The sequence below is a fragment of the Anolis sagrei genome, chromosome 5, assembly GCF_037176765.1.
Source record: "Anolis sagrei isolate rAnoSag1 chromosome 5, rAnoSag1.mat, whole genome shotgun sequence".
NCBI lineage: Eukaryota > Metazoa > Chordata > Lepidosauria > Squamata > Dactyloidae > Anolis > Anolis sagrei.
Genome location: NC_090025.1, coordinates 33,007,391 through 33,033,336, shown reverse-complemented (window position 1 = coordinate 33,033,336; position 25,946 = coordinate 33,007,391). Strand labels below are relative to the sequence as shown.

Genomic DNA, 25,946 nt, shown 5'->3' with positions numbered 1-25,946 from the left:
GAAACATGAAGTTGCAATAATTTTGGTGAACAAAACACATTTCATACTCTTTTAAACAATCTTATAATCCATTATAGGATTTTAGTAAGAGAAAATATGATGTTATAATCCTCAAAGATGCTTCACATATGAAGAACTGAAAACCTTAAAACCAGAGAATATGTCGAGCCGTAGCTATTGGAGAAGTAATTTCTATGAGGGCAATAACTGCAAAGCATCTTGCCACAATTTGTGAAAATTATGCACATGTTACATTTTTCAAATAGTATGTGTACCTGATAACTATTGGGTGTTTCATTCATGCATCACAAGAGACACTTGTTGACTAAATCCTTTATTGTTATGGTTTGCTGGAATCATAGCTTGGCTATCTGAAATTGAGGTTTCAGAAAGGCATATATATCAGTAGTTCAGATATCAGTATATACCAGTAACGGAAATGCATAATCTGTATGTGGTAATTTATCATGACTTAAACTTTGTTGCAGATTGTATATGTGCAAACATATGATTTAAATATATTTTAAAGGTGCCAGATTCGACTCTTATTTTGGGGAAAAGGCTGTATACAAATGTAGTAAATAAATAAACAAACAAATACTAGTAGTGCTGGGAAATATTTCTGGTGAAGTCCAGAAACGCTTCCCATTCCCAAGGTTCTCTCTTTTTTGTGTACGTTAAAAATGAAATAAGATTACCATTTCCTTTTTCAAAGATATATAATGGAGATACAATGTAGGAAATTGAGTGAGAATCCATGGTGGAGCTTACTTCTTAAAATCCAGAGTCTGTCAATCCCTTCATTTGTTCAGGGTCTTTCCAGGCAGGCCTTATATCCCAGGATCTGATCCCAGGTTTTCTGTTTTAAACTGGATTGTACTCTAAAACTATGTTGGAGTATCAATGGTATACAATTTATATTCGCTGGAGTAATATTCCTGGAATTCTTCTGGAAATTTGAAATTTCAGATCACAGTGAGCCCTATTGAAATAAACAACTTCCAGCAAAAGCACATCAAAGAATTGTGCTGAAATGCCTAAAACTACTTTGTGAGAACACTTCTAGAGCATTTCTAGATTCTACAGCTTCTGGAGGAAGCATACCATAGAATTGCATAGAGGACTTAGAAAATCCTTAGAGAGAATATATATTTTGGTGACACGTGAATCAATCCCATGGGTACGGGATTATACTGTATATGTAGAACTGCTATATTATAATTCTGAAGGTTTGATTATAATATGTATTATAATCATAGTATGTTACTGGGTTTACCAGAGGTCAGAGAACAGGTCTAATTATTTTTGCATTAATCTTACTACTCCTGCTGGGTTTTCCGAGTGGTACTTTGTTCTCTAAAACAAATGGTTACTATTTCTTCCTGTGTGGTCAGACCCAGGGATCTCTAAAAATCACTATGAAAAACCTCTATCAGAAATCTTGGAAATATACTATCAGTCCGGGTGGACCATCCTGAAGTAGATAGAAACATCCTGTGATCTTGACGTTGAGAATGACTCTTGGGAGCACTATTGTAATAAGGGCAGAGTTGACACATTTTATACTTGTAGGCTATTCCTTGGTGTGAAAAACATTCAAAAGAAGCATATCTATGTGCAGTGAAAGCTAATGTATTCCTGAGTGATAGAGCCTACAAATCATTTTTGTATTTATTTATTTATTTGGTACACTTGTATACCGCTAATATCTCAGCCTATACGGCGACTCATTGCGGTTTACAGCATATTTAAAACTACAATATTCCAATTTAAAATATAAAATTAAAATATAAAATACATACATATACATACATAGTATTGGGCCACCAATACAGACCAGAACATCTCATAATTAAAGTCACAATCCAATTCGTTGTTACTATATTTAACTTTCACCTAATGGTGTCATCCTGTGATATACTAATGTTATCACAGGATGACACCATTAGGTGAAAGTTAAATATATAGATGTTCTATAATCTCACAATTAAGCACCTAAGTAGTCATAAAAACCAAGCAGGGTTAATGTTGTTGAGTGCTGAGATCTAGGTCTATGAGATGAGCTTCTCTGCTAGAAGTACAATGAATATACTGCCAAGAAATTCTATTAAAGCCCTTACATTTCAAACAATATCTAGCCAGTCTGTTTCACAGAAATTCTCATTTTGGAGAAATGAATTAATCAACATTTTATAGCAGTCTGCATGTCTTATTTTCCCCTTAGTTATTGCGGTGGTGTTAGCAGATTGTAGGGAAAGCAGATTAGTTCATTTTTGATCTAATGACCTCTATCATTTGAAGATCATATACCAACCATGGTGACAGCCAGATGTAAGCTACATCCTTATGCCTTTATGTCCCCAAGAGCACATGAAACACATTAAATGAAGAACCATATTTCTTGAAGAGTTCACTTGGTTAAACTTCATATTTTTTCATAATTTCATAAAAAGATGTCAAAGAGAATATAAATCCTAATGAAATGTTCATGAAATTGCCTTCCCTTGTCCATTTAGCATTAGTAGAAATCTGAAATGGAGTACTTTCTTAACAAAAGTAATTGCCAGAAAATTCTTCATATTCTCTCTGTGCCCCCATCCCTTCTAACCCCTTCCCAATAGTGCTATAACAACCTAGTAGGGTTAATAATATGTATTTATTGCCTCTCAACTTTCTTGGGACTCCTGACATGAGACTAAAATATTTTTTGAAAACATTTTTGAAAAATGCAATTATTGTATTCATTGTATGTTTGTTCTTCCTTTTACATTTCCTTTTGTAAAATAAAGGATAAATATGGTTGATACCTTATAAATCAGAATAATCTACTTGTCTAAATTTTTAAATATTTTCTTGGCATGCCACCTTTGGGTAGTTGAATATGTCCATTTGTTGTGAGGCCATCTAATTTTGATTTATTCATTTTTTTATTTGATTGAATCACTTGCTTTATTACTAACTTGTCCATAATGATATATTTATAAAAGTGTTTTATTTTTTCCCTTTTTGTTCTTCCTGTAATGTGGAATGTATGTTTCTTGTGAGGTAAGCCCCTCAGGAACTAAAAGGATTTTTTTTTTACATCTTCAGTTTCCTTTGTCAGTACGTTGCCTGTCCCAAATCACCTGTTCTTTTGTATGTTGTCCCAGGATGGAACTGGGTGCCATAGGGGCTTTTTGACATTAATACACTGTGTGTTTCCCTTCCACTGCTCCATTACATTGGCTGTTGTGCTTATTGTAGGGAATGGGGACTCATAGTGGAATGTCATCATGTCACAAATTTGGTACTACTGAACATTGGCAGGCAGAGGACATAAGCTTCTTGCTTCTTCTTTCTTTTTCCCCCAGCAGCTCTAAGGCTCCCATGCCATCAAGTTCCAGGCTTAATTCAATTTCTTTGGGTTTGATTATTCATGTTTTTGACAGGCCTTATTTAAATTTGTGGCCTTTTCATTTTGAAAAATTGACACAAATGTAATTCATACTTTTCATTCCCACCATAAGTAGGAATATGTAACATATAATGTTGAAACTAGTTGTTAGAAAAACAGATACAAACCCTTTTCCACACACACACACACAGACACACACACACACACACAAATCATGACGCAGCTTCTGACCAAGTGAGAATGCCACACAGAAGTGTTTGTGGGTGAAGAATGAAGGATATCCCACAATATCCAGAAAACTAGAGCTAGAAAACCCTTATTCATATGGGACAGCACATTTGTTTTGAGTTACCTCCTTTTCTGTGGCATAGAAGTAACCAACATAATTTCAGTCCCGTCCCGTCCCCCCCCCCCCCCCCAATATTATCACTGTTATTTCCATGTGGAAAAAAGCTCGTTGTGAACCCTATATATTTGAAGACAACATGAATCTTGAAGGACACAGGATAGTTTTGCTTATTTACAGGAAGATGTAGCATTAGTGTGTGGTAGAATACTCTTATTTCATTGTATTATGGAATAGATTCGGATATTTGCCCTAATGAAGTATTATTATTTGGGCAAGCTGTTCAGTAGATAACCAGAACATGTCACTTGGGTGTTAAAGTGGTCCTTGTAAGGAAATTGATCACATGTTGTTCACAATCTCCTCAGCTGATGAACATTTTCCCCAAATGAAGGCTTATTATTTGGGCAAGCTACTCAACAGTCAACCAGAACATATCACTTGGATGTTACAGTGATCCTTGTAAGGACTCCAAGCACAAGCTGTTCACAATCCCCTGAGCTCCTTATCCATTGTTCTTATCCAGATTATTATGTCAAACCCTTTTTGTTAGCAAACCTTCTTCTAATTCCAACCTAGAGGGGAAAATATTCTTCAGCACTTCACCATGATTCAACTAGTCTTGTAACCATACTGTAACTAAGCTGGGTTTCCCGTGTTATAGCAGGCAGTGTGTCAGTAAATGTTTCACTTGAGAAGACAGGATATTTTAGCATTGCAACAACATCACTTTTATGCCAAAATTTGGTGCATACAGCCAGAATGGACATTTGCCTTTGAGTTCAAGTTCAGTTCTATGTCTGGTAATTCCAAATTAGTTGTTATTGCTATTGATATTCAGTGGAATTTAACCCAAAGAATGATCAAAAGCTGATCTAGCATATACTCATTTCTTCCAGGCCAGAATGCTACAGCCCCACCAAATTTAGTTATTAGTCATTGTTTTCATTTGTGCTTGTATCCATTCATTGTTTGAAAATGTATGTGATCCAGTTGTACTAATTGTTACTGCAACACAGTACTACAAGTAGAGCTGTTTCTAGGACTTCTAAGGGTATTATGATTGTTTGAGGCTGCCATTTAGACTTAAATGCTTGAATATTGGGTTGCCAGTTTTTTCTCAGGAGGATTTACTTGGAGAAAGTAAGTTATATTACAATAATATAACTTACGTTCTGTACTGTAGAACTTAACTGTAATATAACTATGAATAATAACTGTGTAATTCTTTCCATGAAATATACTTGCATACTTCTTTGTCACTTAATTACTCATACGAGGTGATAAGTGATGTAAACAATGTATGTATGTGTAGATGTATATATGTATGTATATATAGATCTGCACACTTCATCCTCCTCAAAACCAGTATTACAAACTTTGGAAAATGAGTTTTCAAGTTGTTCATGCTTGAAGTATATGACTAGGCTCCCTATAGCACACACTGACCTGCACCTGTAGTGTTCCCATTGTCAGAATAGGCAGTATCCTTGGATGGTAAGTCTTTCAACAGGCCTTCACTTACTCAGTTTTCTTTTCACAGTGAAGCAGAATTACTGCATGGACAATTCTTAATAATGTTAAGAAGTGTTGTCTGCTCTGTTGATCATAATAAATTATACAACATTCAATATTAAGTTAAGATGATTATCTCTTTGTTAATATGATATAATTTTGCAATCCGTAATCTAGAAATGAAATGTCATGTGTATAGTCCTAAATACATTTAGACCTTGAGAATTTACTTATTTTTGTTAACCTGCATCATATTTTCAAGTAAGAGTCTTATTTTTAGCTAGGCACATTTTAAAATATAGTACAATAAGGCCATCACAACAGCATTTTCTGGATATTTCCAGAAAATTGTGTTGAAAACCTAGTACATTCCTAAAGAAGATCCTACGCTAGATAATTTAACGATATCCAGTCATATCTATGGTTTTAAACCACAGTCCAGCCGTGAACATGTTCCCCGCAGATACTGTAAATTATTGCAAAACGTATTAATGCAGAAATATACCAATTGATATAGAGCATTAAGACAATTTACCTTAATCTTGTCTACTGAGTTTCTAATGAGATATATTGTGTGGGCACACTCCAACAGAAATGAATCATAGAAGCAATCATTACTTTTAAAGAACATTCCTAGGCTAGCAACTGAGGTCTCTCTGAAATCATTAATACTAAAATGCACAATTAAATATTCATCGTTCTTTAATTTCACCTCATCATTATCTTTCACTGCCAAATTGCTGAGTACAGTTCATCTAATGTTGTGCTGATCTGAATAGGAGTTAGGTACATTTTAATGGAACTTGCATGTGCCTATCTTACTTTGGAAAATGTTTGCTGAATTGTGAGGAAGCCACCAAACATTGGATGGCATTATGAGTTTCAATATAAATATGATAAAAAAGAACAAATCAATGGCTGTTTCTGCCTTCAGTCATTTAGTATAGCATAGGCCATCAGGCTCTTTTTGAGTACAAAATAGGAATATATATGGCTTTGCCTGATGGGAATTAGATACCAAACATGTGTAGGATTACCCACCCGTCTCTCATCCTGACCTATGCTTTAAAACAGTTGGTTCCCAACCTGTGGTCCGTAGACCACCACTGGTCTGCTAGGACAAAAATATGGCTGGCAGCCTCACCATTGCTACCCCATTGCTTCAAAATCATGCAGCAACAAGAGCGACTGGTCCCGTAAAACCCTCTTATAGTGGCAAGGCAACGGGGATGTGGGAGGGGAGAGGCTGACTGCCCACAAAAGATTACTACTAGCACATCAGTTCTGGATTATTCGATATGATTTTCTGTGGACAAGCAGATGGTGACTACTTGATGACATATGTCCTGTATCAGAAACTAGAGTTGATGTGGTCTATCCAATGCAGTTTTCTGAGTTAGCACCCCAAATAACGAAACCGTATCTAAAGTTGACCAAAAACCATTTTGTAATCCTTTTGGTGCTAATGTTGTGATCCCTGGTCAGAATGGTCTCTAGTCAAGTGGTTTCTGGTCAAAAACAGGTTGGGAACCACTGCTTTAAAAAGTACCTCCCCTGTGTCGTTTACTGGTAGTCAATTAACTGGATATGTTTTAAGCACTTGATCACACTGATCACTTTTTTCCTTTGGCATAGATGCCAGAAATAATTGCGATGTCATCAATGCATTTTCCAGAACAGTACATGTTTGTTCCATTATCTTCATGTTCTTAAGAGCTTGTGTGCATGTGCAAAAAGATTCAAAGAATTTGAAATAAGTTTTGTAGTCAGTCACTTTCCATGCAGATATTTAATCCCAAATAATAATAAAATATTACAACTGTTATGAGCATGTGCCTAATACAGACATAAAGAAAAAATTCCATGGATAGCAGAACAAAATGAAGTGCAACAAGAAAATAATGTGATTGTTTCTTAACACCTAAGGTTTGAAATCTGAAACTGATCTTTCCAATAATAATAAATTTGAGAAAAATTAGTTATTTCATGTTTTATTCTTACTTAATTTTGTCAGTTGACATTGCTTCTTTCTGTTTAATCTTTAGCAGCGAAGAGTTTACTGAAGAAACCTGATGGAGTGAAGGTAGGCAAGAAATACCTAACAATATGAGTCATTCACATTTCATAGCCATGTGTCTTTTCATACTCTAATTACTTTGACACTGAAATAACTACTACTCTTCTTTGTTAGGTTTGTTCTTTTTAAAATCAGTGTTTTAATAAACTTGTTACTCAGTTGTGACTGATCATGGAGCAGCCGTTTTGGAATGGCAGACTCCCTCTGACCTTGACATGTCACTTGTCAGAATATTACGATAGGGTTTGGCAGCCCTTTAGCTGTTGGCAGAAGTCAACGAATTTAAGAACTCGACTAACAAGGTCAGATAAAATACAGAATTTAGGGAAAGAAATGAAATGTATTTATATGGCTTTAAAAAAATTATTTACTGCTTCTTAGTCCCAAAACACTGTAGAAGAAGAGATGCTATGCAATTTTGATGCTGCAGGGTACAAATGAAGAAAAAAATGTTACTTCTTTTTCACAGAATAATTGTCAAATTTAAGTAAAGCGTTCTATGTATCAGAAGAATGTAACACATATGTTCCTTCTGCGTTGCAAGATTTCCTGGAATATGTTTGACTTCAACTGTTTTCCTTGTGATCCTCGCCCTTTGCATAAATTTGATTTTTAAGTATATGTTTCACTTTGTATTTCCTTTTGGAATTATTGTATGTGCATGCTTTTACATATCATCTTAAAGCACTCTAGTAACCTAAGTCCAGCCAATCTCTATCAATAATATGCAGAAGAAAGATGATTATCCTGTGGACCCGCCAAGCTGAACCAATTTCAATATAGTATTGATGAACTGAGGGGCAGAAGTGTTATAGCCCTTCCTTCACTAAACCCCAAGGGACTTGCATTTGTTGGGTTTTCTGTGAAAAGGACATTGTCCAAAGTTAACCTACTGCTTTCCAATAGAATATCATGGCTACTTGTTCTGGTCACTGGAGGTAATTTCAACTATAATTGTAAAGAAATCTTAAATGTGTACCAGTTCAGGTAATTTGTTTTGCTCAATACCATTTTCTCTTGCAGGTCTGTTATAAAGGTTGATGAAATTGGTCTGTTGTAATCAAAACAATTGTATTGATTATGGTTGTTGCTGGCAATATGCTAGCACTACATTTATGAAAGTATGTTATACCTTGGATTCAGGGCTCTCTTCTGTATTCATAGTTATATGGAGTGGTGGGTAGGAAGTGTCTATCTGACCATATACACAGTATGCAGGAGATCCACAGTATTTTCCCCCATGTTAAAAAAAAAACCATACAAAATATACTGTTCTCCATGCATTGATACTTCAAACCCAACCAGTCACATTTTCTTCTTTTCCTTTCTCTCTGACTGGTCAAATCAGAAAAGGAAGTCCAGTTCGAGTGTTCAGATGATGGTGAGGCTCTTTATCTGCCAGATTTTTCCTCCTATGAAACGTTCACACTTAGAGATGAAATCGTTGCATTAAAATATGTTAACATAATGCATGAAGTGGCAAGGCTTTTAAAAGAAGGCTTGTGACTTCTGTACCAGTTCAATGTTACATGGCAGCCTGAATTAATTATTTGTAGTTTTTTAAAGAATAAAATCATAGATTGTACAAATGTCAGTGCTCAGTATATGTAGCATTAGACAGTGAAGCAATCCTAGTACAATAGCGTTGTTATTTGAAACTCTTCCATATATTTGGTATGATCTTGTATTAAAATAGACAAGAGTACTAATGATACAGGGTTATCATTTCAAATATTTTGAGATGCATATAGGAATCTGAAAAATTGTAGCATTCCTAGACCCGTTGACTCATCATCATCTACTGCTTTTGGTGTTCCAGTGTTCAATTTTAGATGGCCACCATGTCATATCCTCCTTAATTTTCTCCTTAAGACATGATAGATTCTTTGCTTGATCAATAAAACTATCCAGCTCAGTGTTGTGCTCTCCAACTGTCACCAGATAGAGATCCTCATGCAAGAAAGTGAAGTGAGGTGGGTCAGAAAGGGAGCACATACCTCTGGGCACAGACATTCCTTTGAAAATAAGTGAAAATGTTGGTGACTGACAAATTTTGAAATGTACTTGGCTATGCATAAACGAACATAATTGAATTCCTTCCTCTAAAGTGTAATCTTATGTAACATCAATATATAAAATGCAACCCATCTAAATTAAAACCTGTGAAGGATTAACTGTGCTCTGTATGCTTACAAAAAAGGGTTACATTGCTGCAAATATTTCATGTAAAATAGTTAATGATTATGACATAAATAGTATTGCATAGATGTTTTCTCTGCCTGCATGTGTACATGTTGAAAGCCGAAAAAAATATTCTTATTCAGCAAAACATTTGGAAATGGTTTCCTCTTACCAAAAGAAATACATTCATCCCACTGTAAGAGCTTCCCAAATGTATGTCAGGGATTTTGAGGACTTCATAAGGTACTTCTATTTGTGGTATGCAGCTGGACTTTATATATACAAATACATGTTGTATTAAGTTTGAAATAGGAGCACAGCAAGTTGCCTTTTCATGAGTGAGATCACTCGCCTGTCTAGCCCAGGATTGTTAATCTTGATTGGTCATGGTTTTTCAAGTTTCAAGCGAGAGGGGTTTTTTTCCCAGCTGGAAATGGTAGGGATTGAACCTGGAGCTTTCTGTATACAATGCATGTACTCTACTACTGAGCTACAGGCCTTTCTGCACACTCTAGAGATGGTTCACTTGCTTCATTCACATCTGTTCCCATTATGATCCCCTTCGTTTAAATGGAAGCTTCCACTCAAGAGCAAATCACAGCTGGAGGGGATGGTATTCTTAGGACCACAAATAGGAGTTAAAGAAACCTTCTCCATATGCCATTGTCCTGATCTTTGTCCATATCTCTATAGTATATATATTGGATATTGTGCTGTTAATGCCTCTCATGGGCTACTTTGAGTTTTTTGGGCTGTATGGTGATGTTCCAGTAGCATCCCCTCCTGTTGTTTTACCTGCATCTGTAGCAAGCATCCTTAGAGGTTTGCTCAGTGGTCTATTGGAAATGAGACAAGTGGTGTGTGTGTGTGTGGAATGTCCAGGATGGGAGAAAGAACCCATGTCTGTTTGAATCAAGTGTGAATGTTGAAATGTTGGTGTGCACACTTGCTTCAATGTTGATGCAAGTGCTTCAATGTTGATGCACCATAAAATCTCCAGCAAACAAGAAAGCAAAGAATGAGGAAGTGCTCCATCAGTGTCTCAAATGGACGGTGAAGTGACAGCTCCCTGGTGGCCGGAATACCCTCATGAAAGCTGGAAAGTTAAATGGCCTCTGTGTGTCTGTCTATATATGTTGTGGGTCTATGGCATTGAATGTTTGCCATGTATATGTACATTGTAATCTGCCCAGAGTCCCCTGCGGGGTGAGAAGGACGGAATATAAATACTGTAAATAAACAATAAATAAAATACGTTCTTTCTCCCACCCTGGAGATTCCATAGATAGATAGATAGATGGATGGATGGATGGATGGATGGATGGATGGATGGATGGATAGATGTACACACACACACACACACATTCCACTTGTCTCATTTCCATTAGATGCCTGAACAAACCTTTGAGGATGCTTGCCACAGATGCAAGTGAAACATCAGGAGAGAATGCTACTGGAACATGGCCATACAGCCTGAAAAACTCACAGCAACCCAGTGATTCTGGCCATGAAAGTCTTTGACAACAAAATACCTCCCATTATTGCAGAAGATGAGCACAATTCGTTAGCATTCCCTGTGTTAGGGCTATGCAGAAAGCACCATTAAGGTTTTCTGGCTGCATCTTCAGCTATCCCAGTGACACACAAGGGAATATTTTGAGCCCATATTCTAGCACCGGGATGCTTTTTTAGAGATGAAAGTTGTCTGAGTGATACTTAATATTTGATTCCTGCTCAAGACTTCCATATTTTTCTTTACATTTTAGTGTGTAGCCTTTTTCATTTCCTTCTAGTTTTGGAATGCTCCTTTATGGTGGGCTAACTTGCATTCATATTGAGATTTTGTTTACTTTTTAAAAAATTAATCATGTTCTCTTGCTGCTAAGATAAAAGCATATGTAGTCATTTTTGCATGTATATGCTTGTAATTCTCAATATAGTTTAGTCAGTGTTCAGTAAGGGAAATACATCTATGAAGAAATATGGACATTCCTGAGTAATGATTACACCTTTCATACACTGTATATATGATGGGCATTCATTAAAGATTTCCCCTGACCCACTTCTAAGGAGACGTTCCAAAGGAGACATTCGATGAGATGAAAGAAGTTTATAGTGATGATTCCCCATCTTATGATGTAGTCAAGAACTGGCATAGTCAGTTCAAATGTGGTCAGACTTCAGTGGAAACAGCTCCAATTCCAGAGTGACTCCATTCTGCTATTGATGAACACACCATCCAGCAAGTTGAGAGCGCCATTTTGGAAAATCGCCATGTAACCATTCACCACCTAGCCCAACATGTAAAGATTAGTGTGGTGTCTGTAGAAAGAATCATCCAAAACTATCTTGACATGCATACAGTATCTACTTGCTGGGCCCCCTGGCAGCTCACACCTTTCCAGAAGCAGGAGCGAGTCAAATGCTCTCAGGCTCTAGTGGTGATGTGCCATGGAAACCAGGAGGACTTTTTCAACAAACTGACCACATAGGATGAAAGCTGGGTCCATCACTATGATCCTGAGACTAAAGTCCAGTCAATGCAATGGAAGCATCATGACTCACTGCCCTCCAAAAAAGCACATGGCCAACTCTCGGCAGGCAAGATCATGCTCTCAATATTTTGGGACCAGCACATAGTACTATTGATGGATTTCCTAGCAAAGGGTACCATGATCACTGGGGCATACTATGCTTCACTGCTGTGGAAATTGTGGGAGACCATCAAAACCAAGAGACGTGGCATGCTCACCAAAGGTGTCCACCTTCTGCAAGACAATGCACTAAGTTCACAACTCACATGTTGTCCAAATGGAAGCATGCTCCTTTGGCTTTGAAATTCTACCGCATCCCCCTTATTAACCTTATCTCGCACCATTGAACTTCCACTTCTTTCCAACAATTAACTTACTTTTGAAGGGCTAGCATTTTTCAGATGCTGAGACTCTGATTTCCAAAGTCACAATATGGCTTTTGAAACAACCTGTCGAATTCTACAAGCAAGGTGTTTACAGTTGCTTAAAAAGATGGGAGAAGTGTGTGTCCCTAGGTGGCACCTATGTAGGGAAGGACTAATAACTGTGTCAAGTTTCATTGCTCTCAGTTCACAGGAAGTGGGTCAGGGGAAATCTTTAATGAACATCCCTCATACATATTTCTGAAAAATGTTAGGAATCATGCATCTGTATATGCTGCTTTTCATCTCACTTTGAGAAAAAAACTGGATATAAATCCAATAAATAAACAAATATGCCTATATGCACATATATAAACACAACTGTTTAGGTCTTAAATATTTCCATTGATTATTAGAAGCAGTTCCAACTTACAAACAAACTACTTACAAACGACTCATAGTTCAGAATGGAGGAAAGACAAGAGGAAGTGGGAGAAATCTACCCCCAGGAAGGAAAATTCATTCCTAGAATAGTTATCATGGGGGAAAGGTGTCGCCATTGAAGCTTTCTCATCAATCCTTCCCCCTCTCCCCCAACAAGCCAAATTTTTCAGAACCCAATTATCACAGGAACAGAAAGTGAGGTGAAATCTTCTGAACAGGGGCACAGACAGCAAAACAAATCTCAATTCCTGTTCTGGTTTAAAACAAATTTAACTCAAGAAAAAACCTACAGAACCCATCTTGGTCATAAGTTGGAGACTGCCTATGTTTATTATTTCTTTTATTTTATCCAATTTCCCATATAGAGTCTGAAAACAGCTCATTTAATACACACATACATATGTATATATATCCCTTTTTTACAAAAGAATAGTGCCAGAATTTAGAGTCCTGTTGAATGTTCTGGAAAAACAGGTGCTGCTGATCAATGTATACAAGGGTATACATGATGTATATTTGTTTGTTTTTTTTCCTTTTTAAAATGTTCGATTTTATGTTGATTTTTATGAAAGCTCAGTTAAGACATGTATGTTTCCATTGTTCTTCTTTCATATCCCGTGTTTATCTTATTTGTCTTTAGCTTTAGTGGAGCAGTAAATATTTTGTATTGCTGATCAGTTTAAACTTTCTATCTGATTTATATGCGGTTCTAATATTTTTCCCTCTTGCTTCAGTTCTGTTATAGCTAGAATTGGTAAACTTAATGCATAGATTTTCATCAAAAGATACATCGCACCTCATTATGCTAGTTGCAGTTGTAATTAAATTTTACTTAGTTTTTCACAGGAATAAAACTGAACCAAGCTTCCAGTTGCTCAGTTATTTCCATTATATTTAAAATATCTGATGAATAATCTTTTGGATTTGATTTTTAACCATAAACAGTAATGTTTTTTCCCCATAGGACACAATTTAACTCACTCTTTCTCCATCACCATCAACATCTTCATCCTTTTCACCATCTTTATTTATATACCACCTACCCTCACCTCAAACTGAGAGTCAAAGTGACATGCATTTTATAATGTGCATAGCGTGTCTTTCTTGTTTAGTTTAGTAACCTTCTATGGTACCATTTAGATTGAGGAATTAACTTTAAATTTACATGAAAATAGTATATCAGCTTCGTGGCTAACAAGCAGTCTAAATAACTATATCCATCATTCTACATAAACCACTATAATTTACCCATCGCAAAATACCAAATCATTTTATCCAAAAATATACAATTGTCATGGTCAATATACCATCATTCAAATTCTTCAAAAATATTATAAATAATTGTTAGGGAGTTATGAATCTGTTCTACTATATTTGAATATTTAGTGCAAGTGGAAAGAACTGTACAATACAATATCCAACATTATGTTGAATATTCATTTTGTGGCTTGGTTCCAGTTCCAGTTGTTGTGCCTGTACAAAGAGAAATATAAATTGATTTGTCCTGTAAGGTGCAACATTAGCTTGGAAAGCAAAAGTCTTTCCAAAGTAGTGGAGTTATTTGCTGCTTATTTATTGTATCCTGCTTGTATAATTCACTCTAGGTGACAAAATGAAATGCATATGTTTTTATCTGCAACATTAAATGCATTTCAGTGTAAATGCTCAAGAGTAAGTATTGATGTCATTTTGCCAAATAATTAGGAAGTACCCTGAGAGCAATACAGAGCCAGCATTGTGTGGTGGTCTGAGTATTAGACTACAACTCTGGAAATGAAGGTTTAAACCCCAGTTCAGCCATAGAAACCAACTGTGGCCTTGGATAAGCCACACTCTTCTGGTCTTAGAAGATGAAAGCTAAAGCCCTCTGAACAAATCTTGTCAACAAAACTGTGTGGTAGTTTGCCTTAAGGTCACCATAAGTTGGAAAGGATTCAAAGGCACACAACAAGTCTGAAACCACTTCAAGTGTATGTGCCTATAAAATACAGATATTTAGTATACTCCACTTCCAACTTTAACTTAAACATGGTGATCTTTACCTATCTCTCTATGGGAGATGGCAAACAGGATTATGGAAATATAGGTATCTTCTCTCTAAGCCTGCTTTAATTGCTTTTTGCTTGGTTTTAACTACTTTCAAAAACCTCTTCACAACAGAGTTGAAACCATAATCTATACAGCATCTCCTAGAACATGTAATAACTCTATCAGGAGAAGCTGCTATAGCTCTTTATTGAATCTGTTGGCATTCCTTTTGATTTTATAAATCCATTCTGTTGGACTTTATCTCCATATCTATATCTGTGTATAGGGTTCTATATAGGGAGATATAGATATGATTATCTGCTGTGAAAGGTCTCCGGCTTATTTCTTTCTATTCTCTGCATACCTACAGATAAACAACAAAACCAACGTGGTAACCAGCCCCAAAGAAAATATTCCTACCCCAGCGCTGGTATACCTGGCTTTTTCCTTTAACTTGCTTTGGCATTTTATTACTTCATTCTCTCCCCCTGCCCTTTTTCCTTTTCATTTATTTCCTTATTTATTTTCTAAATATTTCAAACTATTTTCTTCTTTTTTTTCTTGGGAACTGGGGATTGCATTTTTTTAAAGAAGAAGTTCATTGTGCAACAGTATGTTTCTAATTAGACAAAATGACATGGAAAATGGATGTATGTGTGGAGTAGCATTAGTAGCCATAGCTGAACTTCTTTGCATGCTGTCAGATAGTGAATAGAATGTGCTTTTATGTTGCCCTTAGCTCTTCAACTGATAACTGTTTCAATATTTATAAATGAGCCTCAAACAAAATATTCTTCACTTAAAAAAAATAAGATGGCTATCAAAGTCAAGGAGAGCTAACAAGATTATTGCTAGGCAACAACCAAGTAGACCTTATTCAGCTTCTCATTCCTTCCATTCTCAGCAGGACTTTGCAAAACTTCAGTTATTGGGATCAAGAGGCATCAAACTCTAAAGATTGTTATACACTATGACTGTCATTTAATATATGGGAATTACTGCTCTCTATTCGTCCCTCTGAGGAATGTATAACTAATGAGATAGGCTATATATATCAGAACTTTTCTTGTGATATGTATACGTGTTTTTCAAGGTAGTGCAACAGAGCTTCAGAATTAAATCCTTTCACTTAATTAGTAGATTTCCAGAAATATCCCACTTTCCCTGTTGTGGTAAACCCATTTGAAGAAATGCCTTTCAGATGTATGATAATTATAGTGCAAAACCTTCCGTGATAATTGACTACTAGTGTGATCTGAAAGGTCATCCTTTATAGTTTCATCTGCCACATATTTATCAAATATCTTTGCATGAAATATGAAACCTTTTGTACCTTTTATACTCTTAAATGTTGTTGGACTGTAGTTCCCAATGCCCATCACTCTAGGTATCCTGGAGGTTGATGGGAGCTGTATCCCAATTGTACCTCAAGGGTTACAATATGTCTAACCTTGTTTAAAATGAATGCTTAAATTAAAATGTGTACTACAAACATTTTAGATATATTTTAGTGATTAGTAGAGGAGATTAAAATTCTAAAATTACAGTACTTTCCACTATTCCTGTTAATTTTGATGATAAGAAATGGATTTAAGACTGTAATACCACCACATCAATTCCCAAGCTGTCCCATGCATAGACTTCCATATATCTTGTTATGAATCTGCATTGCCCATTATTACCCTTTTTTAATATTTCTGAGATACAAAGTTATGGAGATTTAGACAGTTCACTAGCAGAATGAACCATAGGAAGATAGGTAAGTTATCTTATGCAGAATAAATCCATTAGGCCAATGTTGTCAACTCTAATATGTAGTGACCCTGCAGGTTTCCAAACATGATTCTTTTCTAACCCTACCTGGAAAGCCCTGGTGAGATAGAAGCAAAATCCAACCTTGCTTAACATTGCAACATCACATGAAATTGGGAATGCTCAGGATTTTATGGTAGAATTTTCCCCTCATAGAAGCTGCCACCAAAAAATAAATGGGAGAGATTAAATAATATAGGAAACAATTTGGACATTATGAATGAGTTGGTGCCAATCTAGGTCTCGAGAGCTGCAAAGCCCTGTCTGTAGTTCAATGATGAATAAGGTCTTTGCATGCTGCTACAGTAGATATGGTGTCATTCTTGCCAGTTTCATCCTCTGGCAGTAGCTAACATTGCTTTAGCTCTTGTCAGTGCTTAACATCTCTCATCTGGCTCTTCTCATTCTCCCTCTCACTAATGAGAAATCTGCTTATTGAGAACTGTTTTCTCTCTTTATTTTGTTCTCACTCAGGAGCCCCAAACTACTGTAATCCACAACCCTGATGGAAATAAGGTATTCAGATAGAACCAACGCTGTTCTCTTCTTTTCAAGTTCCGTGTTCCATTCAGTTTTTTCCAAACCAGAGTGTTTATACAGGACTTAAAAGGAAATTAGTTACCTGATATTCATCTAGTAAAGCCTGTAGAGGATTATTTCAGTTGAACTGATCGTATTGAGCACTTTTCCTCAACTGCAACCAAAGTGAGTTGAAGTTGAGAAAGTATCATTTCTGGTAGGAAGTTACAAACCATTCAGATGTACACATTCAGTTGAGCTTCTGACCCCAAACCTTTTGTTCTTGAGGAGAAAAAGAAGTTTCCCCTCAGATATGTAAGGTGTTACTAAGGCTTAACTTACCCAACGAAATATTCTCATTTTCTGTTTTTCAGCATGTTTGTTCATTATAGTGTATGTGTGAGACATAGCACACTACTTTTTTTTTTCTTATTTAGGACTCAGGTGTACCATGCTAACTTTCAGTTTGCTAGGTATGCTGCAGCTAAACATATATGTGCCTACATTCACAAGCTTTGTAAAGATAAAATCAAAAACTGCCTTCTGTGCATAAACATATAGATGTACTCAAGTCGTTTTCTTATGTCTTTTTCATAGCCTGCTCCCAGAGTTGGCAGCAGCTCTAAAAATGAGACTATTGTTTGAAATTAGAAGAAATAGATTACACTATGTAACACTATGATTTTTGTTCCTGGGTTATAAATGTGATTTCCTACTTGGTTCTATCATTAAAAACATGAAAAAAAGTTTATTAAACCGCTACAAAAAACTTAGTTTTTGTGGGACATCCTGCAGGACATTTTACTATAGTTTTTCAATGGATATCTCATCAAGTCTCAACCAATTCAACATAGTTTGTAGCAGCCACAAAAATGAAGTTTCTGGGGTATAACAAATACTTTCAAACTGAGTTCCACACAACTAAACAAGAATAAGATTTTCAACCCAGGAACATAATTTCTTTTCAAATTTTGTTACATAGTGTAATTTGTCAATTCTATTCTGACCTCAAATATTGATAATGGAAAAAAGCTACGTTGTTTGGAAAACTGTAAGAGACTCACTGGAAGACAATGGGAAATTTATCTCATCCGTAAATCTCTGATATAATTTCTACATTGAACATCAGACTTCTTTAAGACTATCATCATGCTGCATACCTAGGGTGGCATAAAATGTCCTGTCAATTTCATGTATATTATTTTATTACATTTTTAACTGTCGATTTCATTAGCCTGGTATTTATGATGGCTGTCTGTGTTGCATAGTATTGCATCCAAAATGGTTACTATCTTGCATGGACTTGGAAACAAGGCTATGTAATTGTTGAAGAACATTCTCTGTGTTTTGCTCAAATCCTGGGATTAGTAGCTCTTGTCGGGAGAGAACAAAGCATTTTTGAGTTTTCCTCTCAATTTTGTATTTCAAAATGTGATTACCAATAAAATTTCTGGCACAGGTTAAACAGTTGCCGATCCCTGGATTACTGCTGCCTCATAATTCATTAATTAAAATAATAAATGCTTGAACATTGATGTCTTTTGTTTGATTTATCTAACATATTTTGTTGTAACTCCCTTTTGTATTTGTGCATACTCGTTGTGCAATGACATCAACACTACACGCCTTTCTCAAGCTTGTATCCTAGTTTATGGTATTTAGATTAGAGCTGTGTATAGAGTGCTTCTCCCCACCCCGTGATTAGGATTTGACTTTTATTTGCTAAAGGTTGATCTAGACTGAATCCATGACAGTCAAAATCACAGTGAAATCAATTTTCCAAAAAATGGGTGACCCATATTCTCAGATTTGCCACAAACATTTCCATTTTTTTTAAAAACCAATTTTAAACAGCATAACCAATTTTAAACAGCTAGGCAACAGATCCTGTCTAATCATGTAGCCTCATCACATTTAAAATCTGGTTTCTGCATCCTGCAGAATTCTGGGGTTTGTAGTTTAGGAAGGAGCCTTTAAAAGCATCACTAAACTACAAACCCCAGAATTCTGCAGCAGGCAGAAACCAGATTTTAAGTGGATTTTTTCTCTAGTGTGATGAAGTAGTTGGAAACTAAACATGTCTGCCCTGGTTAGGATTTGTATGGGAGATTCCACCAATAAATACCAGAGGCTGGATTTCAGAGTAAGGGACTAGCAAAAGCACCTCTAAGTACTACTTACCGGAGAAAATCTATGAAATTCTTGGGATTAGCAGGTAGCTTGGAAGGCATGTACATATACACACAATTGCAGAACATTTTACTGCTTAAAAACAAAGTTTTTTAAAAGCTGTTGCCTGCCCTACATATGCTTTATTTCCCTTGGCACTTTTTGCCTAGGAAAAAATATAATAATAAAAACAGAGTGTGCTTGAGAAGACATTTTTGCTTTCTTCTTCCAAATGTTGATATTGGCATGAAATTAGGGCCAGGGGGTGATGCAAGGTTTTCTTACCCATAATACAACTTTAGAGATCTCCCTTAAAGCATTTGATGATTAGCTCTGGCATTGATGGAGACTCACAGCCATGGCCACTTGCTTACACCATCCCATGTATTATTGAATTCCTGGAGAAGGCATATTTCCAGGAGATTCTGCATTCGTGGTTTCTGCCCTATGAGTCTTATTCCTGCTATCTGACCGCTAGGATGTTTCTGACTCTTGTCCTGAAGACTCTTAAAGAACTGGGTGTGTTTAGCCTGCAGAAGAGAAGGTTGAGAGGAAAGATGATAGCCTTGTATAAATATGTGAGAGAGTGTTATAAGGAAGAGGGAGCAGGTTTGATTTCTGCTGTCTTGGAGACTAGGACTCGGAACAATGGGTTAAAATTACAGGATAGGAGATTCCACTGGAACATTAGGAAGAACTTCCAGACCGTACGAGCTTTTCGACAGTGGAACTTTCTGCCTCAGAGTCTGGAGGAAGCTCCTTCCTTGGAAACCTTTAAACATAGAATGGAAGGTCGTCTCTCAGGGATACTTTGTGCTTTCCTGCATGGCTGGGGGTTGGACTAGATGGCTCATGTGGTCTCTTCCACTTCTGTTATTCTATAAATCTAAGGTGTTGGAGCAGGCTAGTGTTATAATGCCCTAGCAATTTATCCCTGCTCATTTGCTGCCTTCAGGGAAGCAGATAGGAATACAAAGTGGACTCAAATAATGTTTTACGATTTATATGGTAGCCTTCTATCTAATACCTATCAACAACAATTGAGATGAACAAGTGGGAGAATAGATTTTACTATCTAAAACACTGGCAAACCCACCTACAAAGTGACAAGAAAGACAAAGACTACATTAAATTAGGCAGTTCAACCAAGAGAAGGAAAAATTTCCCTGAAGGAAATGCTAAGAGAGATCATTTCAAATGGCAATAAGCAACCCCTCCCTCCTGTCACCGTAGTTTACAATCTGCTACTAACACAAATTATCCGTTAAATGAAGAATAAGGTGTTGATGGAGATAATGGACTACAGAGCTTAAGTAACCTTATATGATTCCTCCCCCCCCCCCCCCCAAAAAAAAGAAGAATGATTGAGAGTGCTGTCAGTGAGCAAAACACAGTTTCCTTCATCAACCTCAGTTTCACACTATCTTGGCAAAATATATTTGACTTTTTCCCCACTTCGTTTTAATATCCAGATTTCAGAATTCGTCCATGGTGCTTCCCTCTGTTGTTGCACTCTGGAACCAAACCAGACCAGTCTGCTTGACCAGTCCGATTCACTTCATTATTCCAGACTTTGCCCAATGAGTTGCACAGCCCTAATTTAGATTTCCAGTTCATTTTTTGTATTTAAGTTACAGCCTCTGTTGTATATATAAGGCAGCTTGTGATGTTTTCCTTTGCCATTACTTGCTTGCTAACCAGATTTTGCCATTTTTACTTTGTGTTTAATACCCAGTTTACAGCCTACATTTTCACTAACATCAAATATTCACTTGACTGCAAAAACCAAATGAGACAACCATCACATACTTTTACGTGACTACCTCTACTTGGCTTTTTTCAGAATCATTACATAAAATTGTTCTAAATGTGTGCTTGTTATCTTAAGAACTAAAATGAGTCTCAACATGGAGATGAAAATCACTTTGGGGGAAATTGACATTAATGTGCATTATTTAACAAACAAATAAAATGCTTTTTAGCATGATGGTTGAAATGGATGCTTCCATGGAGTTGGGTTGTGAGGTGACGCATGGAATTTCTTCTGTTAGTATGTGTGTGGGGTTTTGTGGAGATTTCAAAGTGTTACATAATTTGTGAAGCATGACAACATCCATTTGCGTCTTGACTCCTCAGCATTTTAACACCAAACAGAGCATGATGGTTTATATTGTGCAGTAGGGCAGATGTTTGGGATGGTGTGGAGCTCATTGATATATTCGTTAAGTGTGCATACATCTTGTCTTTTGATTGTTTGATATTACATTCAGCTTTTAAGTCAGCTTTATAGGGGGGAAATTAAACAAAAGGACACTATCAAGGAATAATCATATGTCCTTGCTTTCATATGAAATCATGGATCATAGAAAACAATTGAGCCAGATAAAAAAAGGCTAATGCAGAACTGCTGGTTCATAATATAGTTTAGTAGCTTACCCACATATGTTTAATTTAATTGCTTGTAGTGTAAATGGAGAAAATAATAGGCTCGCTTTCTGACCTGAAAATGAATCTTATTAATGGTTCAACCAGTATCTGTTTATGAGCATACATGCAATCCGCTATCAGCATGGCACATATTAAAGTGGTATATTTTTTACCTATTTCACTATCTTTTCTTCTAATGGGCAATAAAGAACTTTTGAAAATTAAAAAGCAACACCTGAACTACTTTCCATCCTTGACAGTGTCCTTTAAAGCATATAGATGATTTTTTGGTTATTTTTAATGCATACAACTCTGGCAGTTGTCAGAGATGCTTGTCTTTTTGACACTGTGGTGAGATTTTGAAACCAGCTGCCCAGTGAACAAATAATTTGGAAACTGCATAAATCTGCAAACATAAAAACTTTATTAGAACCCTCAAATAAGCAAAAATGAGATATACAAAATTTCTGATTTAGCATCTGCCTATTTAAAATTTTCTTTTAGAATAAGCATGGGCAAACACTAGCCCGAGGGTCAGATGCAGCCCTTTAGACTCTTTTCTCAAGCCCTCTTCCCTCTCACCATCCTACCCTTCCTTCTTTCTTTCTTTCCTTCCTTCTATCTTTCTCCTTCCCTTCTATGCTTTTGTCCTCCCTTTCTTCCTCTCTTTTCATTGTCCTTCCTTCCCTTACCTCTCTTTTTCCCTCCCTCCTTCCTTCCCTTCCACCCTTTCATCCTTCTCTCCATCTCTCCCTCTTCTTCCTTCCTTACCTTTTGTCTTTCTTTCCTTCTCTCTTTCCTTTATCCTTTCCTTCCTTCCTTCCACCCATCTTTCTCTTCCTCCCTCCTTTCCTTCTCTTTTGCCTTCCTCCTTCCCTTTCATCCTCCCTTCCCTTTTGTCTATCCTTTCTTCCCTTGTTCCTCCTTCCTTCCCTCCTTCCATCCTTCCTCCCTTTCATCCTTCCTTCCTTCCCTTCCTTCCTTCCTTACATCACCGGGTAGCCAGTCCTCATAGCAGCAAGCACTATCATGCGACCCCCAAGCTAGAAAGTTTACCCATGCCTGTTTTAGAAGAAGCACAATCATTGCATTCTTTTAAGACAGAAACAGTAGGCTGGGATCCAAAAAGCAGCTCCCCCCCCCCCCAATCTGTGCTTTTGAACCCTACTTTTCATCAGTAATAATATTTCACTTGTCTTATTTTTGAATTCTAAGAGTTGTAATTTTAAAAAGTTTTACAAGCTCAGGTCACATGTCAGGCAACATGAAAGAAACGCCATTAGTTCATTTATGTTTTTTTTTTAGTTTCAATATTCTTTGCATCCTGGCAATATCATAGCCTGACAATAAATTGCAGTTTTGTCTGTATGAAATTAGTGCAAACATTTACAAGAGAGGTGATTTAATTGGTAGACACTAAATCAAACTTTCAATTGGTAACAGTATAAAGGCATTTTTTTCTACATGAAAGATGTTTTCTTTGCCTTTGGCAAGAAATGGTGGCCAGTTCTGAAGGTCAGCTGATATAATTAATCACCCTGTGTCTAAAAAGTGTTAACAAATTTAAGAAAAACCAAATCAAACCATTTTTCATAATATATTGTACATATTCCTGTTGAGTTCAAAAAGCGACCACAGGAAATATGTTTTCTTACATGTTTCTTTCTAAACTGGATGGGACCACCTTTCATTTGGTTTCAGATAGAAGTGGTCATTCTGTATGATTCTTTGCAGTCATATGATCTACTTCTCTGCTTTGCATGATGAGTAGGACCGCAGCTGTAAATAAAAAGTGGGAGATTAAAATAAAGGATTGATTGATTAATTTTTCTTGTACTTCTCAACAGGAATCAACAGAGAGCTCCAATACAACAATTGAGGATGAAGATGTGAAAGGTATGTTGTAAACATGTATGACAAGGCAGCGGCTTGTACAATTTGGCATTTACGCATAGTGAGTTGTATTTGAGTAGCACATTTAGTACAAAATTTCTTGATAATTTCCAGAAAATGTGACCATTTATTTATAATAAATAAAATATGCTGTCAACACACTCCTTCTTCACTCTTTCTATAGTTCAGGGAAAAGAAATGGGCATAACACGCTGACATTTACATACTTCTCAAGGGGTTAAAAATGTTATAATTTGCAATTTGCCAGAGTGGGAGAAGCCAATTTTCTTTATTGTCAACTCTTTTTCAACGTCACTTGTATCATCCACCCGAATGCTCAACTTAGCCATTTTGTTTGGAGTTGGATATGTTAATAATTGTGGGCCAGAACTGCATCAAGATTAAACCACCATTAGGTCAGAAATTTTTGAGATGTATCCTTACCACTATATTTTCTCCCAACTCTGCAGTTTTATATACTTGTTTCCTGAAATAGCATGCCGTGTGGTAATAAGTACGTGTGGAAATAAATCCTAGATAAGTTTGAATTTGAACAGAATGTACATACATAAAGTTCAGCATCCATATTAAAATGGCATGATCATTATCTCAGATAAAATCCATTAATCAGTCAGGAGATCTGAGTCCATAAAGTTGAAGAATATTGTTTGCACTGGGCCTCTGCTTTAAAAATTATAAAGGAAATATTAAATCCTATATTTATTATCACTTTTCTACTTCAAGTCATGGCTTAAATACAATTTTTAGAGCAGGACTACAATAATTAAATCAATATTTATGTAAATCCCATTGATTCAATGGGTCTGCTCTGATTGGGAATTGCAGTTGAATTCAAACCTATGTTTTTTTTCAATTTGATTTTTCCTTCCCAAGCAACATTTTTAAAAAGCAAAATCTGTTCAGATGCCAGTGTTTTACTTTTTTTGGCCAAATTAAGGTGTTTATTTAAATGTATTCCCTTCTCTTTTCCAGAATTTAGTGGGCCTTTGTTTTAGCAGTATGTGGCCAAGGATCAGGGACAATTGGTACTATAGTGGTTCTCAACCTTTCTAATGCCATGACCCCTAAATAAAGTTCCTCATGTTTTGGTGACCCCCAAACATATTTTCATTGCTACTTCATAATGGTAATTTTGCTACTCTTATGATGCATAATTGAAATATCTGATATGCAGGATTATTTTCATTGTTACAAATATAACATAATTAAAGCATAGTGATTGATCACAAAAACAATATGCTAGGGGAGTATGGACAATGGATGATGGGATTTGCAGTACCTTCAACCGATTCAGCTCTGACTTCCACAGACCATTGAGACCACCACAAATTATAGACCTGGAACAAACTTGGCACACAGAACCCCAATAACCAACAGCAGTTTAGGAGTAAATGCAACTATCATGGCTTCTTTGGGCCTTAGTACTAAAAGATTTTTCACATAATTCTAGATAAGGTAGGAAACAATCAAATGAAACTGTTGATATTAAGCTTTTTTAATCCTCTCTTTAGAATGATAGTTTGTAGATTATCAAAATACTATTCTATAATATTGGACACGTTTCAAAATATGAAAAGGCAAACTGGGGTTTAATGAACATTTTAGTGTGCAAATTACATTTTCTAGCAAATGCTTGCTGTGTCTTTGGTTGAGAAGATTTTGATGATGTTATAGGACTTAATATTATGGACTGGAACTCACTCTTATATGCAAGTGAGAATTTGTTTTGTAGATACTTCATATTTAAATATGAAATGCTGTAAGTAACATGATATGTGTTTCTTCATCTTTCTTGGCCCAGTTAGCACAGTGTTTTCCAAGGAAGAGCATACACTTCTAATATAATTGGTGGTGAAACCCTCCATCTTTCTGTATCATAATTATATCAATTTCTTCTAAATATAGTTGTGCCTTACGTCCTTAATTTCAACATTATGAGCATTGTACAGAATTCCACAAGGAGTACAGATGCTTTGTCCATGCTCACTGAAGCAGTCTTATTTTCTTGTGCAAATTCATTTCACCTGCTGTGCTGTGGAACATTGCAGGCAGCAAGACATTTTTTGCTGGCCTCCCTGGGGGAGGAGGCCAAGGTAAGTTGTACCATGGTGTTCTGCACCATGACCAATAAAGAGTTGGAGGCCTGACTTGTCCTTCTTTCCCTCTTTTGCTTTGAAGTCATCAACATTCTATGTCTGGCACAGTGTGTTTTTCTAGTTGCTTC

The 25,946-nt window shown here is 36.3% G+C and overlaps 1 protein-coding gene across 18 annotated transcripts in view; it reads left to right on the top strand.

The window, feature by feature from the left end:
* The window catches only part of CAMK2D (calcium/calmodulin dependent protein kinase II delta), a 156,329-nt gene that overhangs the window by 107,841 nt on the left and 22,542 nt on the right, over positions 1-25,946 (top strand). For 2 of the 18 annotated variants that reach the window (XM_060779031.2, XM_060779030.2), the window contains exons 13-17: positions 7,304-7,338; positions 8,681-8,713; positions 15,252-15,311; positions 17,168-17,209; positions 23,656-23,704. In XM_060779031.2, coding sequence (XP_060635014.1) covers positions 7,304-7,338; positions 8,681-8,713; positions 15,252-15,311; positions 17,168-17,209; positions 23,656-23,704 — 219 coding nt within the window. Of the gene's footprint in view, positions 1-7,300; positions 7,339-8,680; positions 8,714-15,251; positions 15,312-17,167; positions 17,210-23,655; positions 23,705-25,946 lie in introns of all 18 variants that reach the window. The other 16 variants (XM_060779029.2, XM_060779028.2, XM_060779033.2 and 13 more) reach the window with 8 other exon arrangements.